A 6,549-nucleotide genomic window follows, 5' to 3' on the forward strand; every position below is an offset into this window, starting at 1 on the left:
CGCTATTACATCTGGCATAGAACTCCGCAACAAGTGGATTTCCATTAAAACACTTATCGCATGGTAACTCAACGTGTGCACAACTCCAAATCTGCATAATCCGTGTTATGTAAACCTAGAAATAGAGAAGCTTCAGCAGATTGTTATGTCTCACCATAACTGATCGACTGAAGTGCGTCAAGGAACTACATTTATCAAACTATTTATAATTACAAGTGTTGTAAGTATTCTCTGTACAAAATAACGGCTTTATAGCTTTTCTATCATATCTCATTAATTATGCAAATATAAAAAACTTCGCTTGGGAATTACTAAAGCAAATTTTGTTGTCTTCAACATTGGCTTGTCCTCATGAAGTGCATGAAGACGAGAAAAGTTATTGACACTACAAACATGATGTCATCGATCCGTGGTTGTGCTCCAACCGTTAGTCATGCTCCAACCGTTAGTTGTGCTCCAACCGTTAGTTGTGCTCCAACCGTTAGTCGTGCTCCAACCATTAGTCGTGCTCCAACTGTTAGTCGTGCTCCAACCGTTAGTCGTGCTCCAACCGTTAGTCGTGCTCCAACCGCTAGTCGTGCTCCAACCGTTAGTCGTGCTCCAACCGTTAGTCGTGCTCCAACCGTTAGTCGTGCTCCAACCGTTAGTCGTGCTCCAACCGTTAGTCGTGCTCCAACCGTTAGTCGTGCTCCAACCGTTAGTCGGGCTCCAACCGCTAGTCGTGCTCCAACCGTTAGTCGTGCTCCAACCGTTAGTCGTGCTCCAACCGTTAGTCGTGCTCCAACCGTTAGTCGTGCTCCAACCGTTAGTCGTGCTCCAACCGTTAGTCGTGCTCCAACCGTTAGTCGTGCTCCAACCGTTAGTCGTGCTCCAACCGTTAGTCGTGCTCCAACCGTTAGTCGTGCTCCAACCGTTAGTCGTGCTCCAACCGTTAGTCGTGCTCCAACCGTTAGTCGTGCTCCAACCGTTAGTCGTGCTCCAACCGTTAATATGAATACCTGTTCTGTTGGCTGACACCCCAGAATGGAGTTTTGCTGTATCATCCACAAATTAAAATTTCATTCTTAGCCTTCGGTAATGGGTTATAACTATTATTACCAAATTGTCTTAACATTAGCTAACTATCCTAATTTCAATTGTTGTTAAATATTAGAAATAAGGCAAAGTAGCCAGTCACTGCTGCCGCATCACTGCTGCCGCACGGATGACTAGAAAGTTACTCCATTAGCAAAGGATAGCAAAGAGATAAAAATGTCAATCTCTACGTTTCCACGACACGCATGATTTGCAATTTTGAGCCAACTCCCAAATTAACCGCATCATGGAAATGGCATAAATTCTTAAGCTAAGCGAGTTTCATGATTTGCAAAACTTCATCGAATTCATCGTGGTTGCGAATTATGGAAACAGCACTTGCGAATGATGCGCATTGAAATAGAGCACCAGCAATTCAATTTTAAACATGTTCAGTACTTCCGTTCTCCTTTCTCCATTGAGTTCCAAGTGTTTGCGTCGCTAACACGTGCATCACTAACTGCGCCGCTAACACGTGCATCACCAACTGCGTCGCTAACACGTGCATCACTAACTGCGTTGCTAACACGTGCATCACTAACTGCGTCGCTAACACGTGCATCACTAACTGCGTCGCTAACACGTGCATCACTAACTGCGTCGCTAACACGTGCATCACTAACTGCGTCGCTAACACGTGCATCGCTAACTGGGTCGCTAACACGTGCATCACTAACTGCGCCGCTAACACGTGCATCACCAACTGCGTCGCTAACACGTGCATCACCAACTGCGTCGCTAACACGTGCATCACTAACTGCGTTGCTAACACGTGCATCACTAACTGCGTCGCTAACACGTGCATCACTAACTGCGTCGCTAACACGTGCATCACCAACTGCGTCGCTAACACGTGCATCACTAACTGCGTCGCTAACACGTGCAACACTAACTGCGTCGCTAATTATTAACTTATAACATACAAATCTTGACCTTTTTTAGCAAGGCATCGGAGTCAATCCGCATCATGCGAATATCCATAGAAACACTCAATTCGCACAACAACACAATTGCGCACGACTCCAAAACCACATGATGCGCTTCATGCGTGTCATGCAAACATAGTGAGTAATGGATAAAGATTGAAATATTCTTTATCTCCCCCATTAGCCTTCGGGGTGTAGGTAGTAAATTAAATACATTGGCTTGTCTGTCTCATCTTGTGAATTGCGCACCAAATTCTTCTTTTAACTTTTTCGCAACTGACCAACTTTTATGCGATCCTCAAATACCAGTTATTTCTCAGAAAATGCCATAATTTAACCTACAAGAAACTGAATTAAGATAAATTACCCATTCAATTTTCAAAATAACCAGCCAAGTCTCCTCTTTCAAATAGTATAAAATCCAGATAGAGACTTCATATTACATACATGTTGACATGTGTCTCAACGAAGGTAGTACTAGAAAATTTCTGATTTTTAAAAATCTTTCTTTGCTGAAACAAAGTTAAAATTTCCCAATAAAAATGGTAAAAATATAAGTAATTTAGCAAACATTATTGTTTTGCTACATTTGTTTTATTGCATCGCAGCCAGATATATAAAGTACAAAGTTATGAATAATATTTTTATGTATAGCAAACAGTTAGTCATGAATGACAAAATCATGGAGATCTAATTTCAAACTTTTCCTTGCAAGTAACATCCTTCAAACCAAAACATAGAAAATCTACTAAATCCATAACTCAAATAAACTGTCACAAACATGTTTCAAATAATACAAATATGTTCAATAACTCTGTTGTTGACTTTTCAGACTTCATAGACCGCTCTAAGAACCACTATGACCCTATCAAATTTGATATATTATATATAAATATATATATAGGCCTATATATATATTACTTTATTAGCAATAGTTATTATTTATTTATACTTTTTTATTATATATATTGGCAACAATTTCATTTCAAATTGAAATGTTTTTCAATTTGTGTCATACAACAATAATAAAATGGAAAAAAGGGCATCCGTTGACCATTGTATGGTAACAGTTAGATTTTATGAAATCTGGTTAGAAAATCAGAATCTACCTTTTGATCAAACTGCAACAACGTCTTTCTATTCCTAACATGTAAAAATATTCACTATTTCCAAATTCGGAATAACCGCGTCATGAAAACAGTGAATTACAGAGCTATTGAGGCCTTGCTAGCAGTGGCTAAGCATGTGTCTTTCCATCTGTCATTAAACCGTAGCCTGAGATCTTTGTCTATATCCGATGTTCAAAGGCTGCTAGCTGTATATCTAACATTGTTAGCTAATTAAAAACAAGTTCTTCATCGGATATTTTTCAGCTGATCGTCTAATCAATGGAGTCAATCGCTTATTATTAACCCTTTCACAGGCAAGTCTTTTTGGGCTATTTGAGATCCCCTGGGCAGATTAATTTTTTACAAATTTATTTAAAAAAATCATTGATACACTTTTATTTATGATATTGTATATGCCTATTATGTTTTTATTATACAGGTAAATACAAATAAACATTTATAAGCCAAATTCTTATATAAGTGTTTCTCTAGCTATAGTAAATTTGGAAGCATTTGCCCTTGCAGGGGCCTACATCGCAGTCTTGACATCATGTGCTTATTATTGTTCCTCTATAGCTTTGCCTTTGCCTATAGCCTTTGGAGGACGCCATGACAGTAAAAGAAAGTTGTTGCTCTCTGAGAAAATAATCAGAAAACAGTAACAGAAGCATAAACAAGCTACAAACAAAAATCTCCATTTTATTCAAATACGTTTTTATTTCGGATTTTTTGTTCGTTTAGTATCGCAAAAACGATCTTCTTTTTTTCTCAGAACGGCGAATTTTTTGGTTGCTAACAGAGACCAATATATTTTAGTTTACTATTAGTAAAAAAGTTAAATAAAAAAACACAATAAGTTCACCAGAAATCAAATTATAAAAACCATTCGCGTGGCGACATAATAGTCGCTCTGCCCATTGGCATCAGTATCGCGAAACGACAATAATGTCGCTATGCCTGTGAAAGGGTTAAAAGAGGCGAGGAGAAGATAACTCAAAGTTTATCCACATGAGTTTATATCAATGATTGTTTGTCACATAATCCCAGTCAAGGACAAACATTTTTCAGAGAAGGGACTTCGACAGCAAACTTGTCGAAATCGGTGGAGGCTAGTTCACACTATACTGCTGTAAATCGGCATTTTCCTTTCAGGGTTCATCGTTTCGGGTCGAATTGGAAGCTATAATTGTATGGCTAAACGATGGCAACCCTTCCCCCTGTGTTCGTTGTTGATTGCAAGATTTTCTCATATCTCGTCTTAGCTTTGCTTTAAGTACATAAATCAATACACCATTGTAAAGTTTAAACTATACTCTTTTCATCTAATTAAATAAAAATGCTTTGTTTTTTTACTACAAGGAGTTACAAGCTAAACTGAATTCTTATTTAAAACCTCAAAGTAAACTTGTCAATCATTGCATACCTCAAAGCAACAAGCTAGCTTTAACTCTTTCGCTACCAAATTTATTTCTAGCTCTGACCAAATTTTTTTTTATTGACACAAATATTGACATAACGTCACTAATTTTGTGATAACTTGAGAAAGAATGAAGATATCCGCTTAATTTAAAAATCAGGTTGTTGAGAAGAGGATACTTTATTAAGAAATAAATAAAAATCTTAAATTAACTTCATTAAAAAATAACAAAAACTTTACCAATGTTACCAACAATATTTTGCTATCAATTTCAATAGTCATATTTTGACTGTCGCCATAATATTTGGATACTGTTATAATTTTTCACGTGGCCTACAAACACTAAAAGAGTCAGAATTACTTGATATAGAGTTAAGCCTGGTTTCCATATGCCATCGCAAGGCACGCAACAAGGCGTACGACGTCGTGCGTAGGCCAGTTGTGATATGGAAACGTCAACGCATGACGATCGCGCGACGTGCGCACGCTGATCGCAAGGATCTAACAGAATGGATCCTTGCGATGGGTGCGTGCGATGAGATATCTCACAATACACCGCGCGACCTTTTCAACCTATCCCATAATGCAAACGGTGGAGTGTTATTGGTTACAAGAAATCAGCGTGGCGGAATACGCAGCAGTAGAAATGGAGAAGGAAAGCGTAGACATTGGAGAGGAAAGCGGGGCAGTAATTAATATATCTGAACTACTCTCAATAATTCGAGAATATCCGGCTATATGCGATAAATCTAGCCAGTGCTTTCGAAACCCAAGACTAAAATTAAATGCGTGGAACCAAGTGGCAGAGAGAATTAGATCTTTGGTGGAAATGTGCCAAAAGTGCTATCGTTCGTTCCGAACGAGGATTGGAAGGTGAGACCAAAAAAATTAATAAAATTTCGTAATGAAAGATGATGACATGAACTCTGATATGTTTACACTAGCACAGGGCATGCTGGGTGATTACTAGGAATTGTTGACAACAATATCGATGCGAAAAAAGCGTGATAATGATTCAAAATAATTAGTTTCATTTTTCACTTGTGTATATGTATTATTATTTAGTAATACTAATAATAAATAAGGCGTTCGCGTACGGTAGGGAAGTGTATCAGCTAAGTGAGTTAGTGAATGTAGTAAAATGAAAGTATATGTATTTGAAGTATGGTTGTGGTAACTTGTTACTATTTTCTTTTCTATAGATATGTCAGAGCAAGAGCAGGGCCTTTTGGGTCTGGACTAAAAGATATAATATGTGAAGATTCTGAGTACGAGCAATATCGATGGCTCTTCACACACATTAAACAAAGAGGAGTTGTGACATCTTCAGCACAATCTGAGTTACCTGCTCCATCACCTATTCTATCCCCTGACCCATCCTCCGCTTCATCACCCGTTCCATCGTCTGCACCATCACCTGTTCCGTCATCAGCTCCATCACCTGTTCCGTCACCTGGTCCAGTTGCTAAACCTAAAGATACCTCTACTAGAAAACGACCATGGTCAAAGGCTAGCAAGTTGGAGAGTGAGGCAGATGAGGTAGTCCATATTGAAATATCTGTTACTGCTAAATTGTACTCATTCATCTATGTTTCTTATTTATTTTATATGTTTATTATTTCTTTATGTTTATTATGTATTATTTGAGGTTCATTGTTGTAGATTGATAAACAAATCCTGAAGGCTCTTGAAAAACCAGATGATGAGGAAGATGAGGATAAATTGTTTGCTATGAGCATTGTGCCAAAGCTTCGACGTCTCAAGGGACGAGTGAAAAGCCGTGCACAACTCGACATCCTGAGAATTTTGGATGACGCCGAGTGGTCGGAGCCTATGTACCAACAGCAAGAGCAGCAGCAGTGAAGTGGAGAAACCAGCCAGTTCATTCAAATGCTTTAGAAGCATATATAATATTAGAGCTTCTATATAATGTTTATGTGTGATAATATACATATGTATATATATATATATATATATATATATATATATATATATATATATATATATATATATATATATATAT

General features: G+C 37.9%; 2 protein-coding genes across 2 annotated transcripts; one reads left to right on the plus strand and one right to left on the minus strand.

Moving 5' to 3' along the window:
* Positions 1 to 431: 431 nt before the first annotated feature.
* Positions 432 to 1,043, minus strand: LOC137407944 (mRNA decay activator protein ZFP36L3-like). Its single transcript, XM_068094331.1, has one exon. The coding sequence runs from the start codon at positions 1,041 to 1,043 to the stop codon at positions 432 to 434; it is 612 nt and encodes a 203-aa protein (XP_067950432.1).
* A 34-nt stretch (positions 1,044 to 1,077) lies between these two features.
* LOC137407945 (protein psiQ-like) lies at positions 1,078 to 1,985 on the plus strand. Its single transcript, XM_068094332.1, has 2 exons — positions 1,078 to 1,081; positions 1,498 to 1,985. The coding sequence occupies exons 1-2, from the start codon at positions 1,078 to 1,080 to the stop codon at positions 1,983 to 1,985; spliced, it is 492 nt and encodes a 163-aa protein (XP_067950433.1).
* The last annotated feature ends 4,564 nt before the right edge of the window (positions 1,986 to 6,549 follow it).

Source organism: Watersipora subatra, chromosome 11, assembly GCF_963576615.1.
Source record: "Watersipora subatra chromosome 11, tzWatSuba1.1, whole genome shotgun sequence".
NCBI lineage: Eukaryota > Metazoa > Bryozoa > Gymnolaemata > Cheilostomatida > Watersiporidae > Watersipora > Watersipora subatra.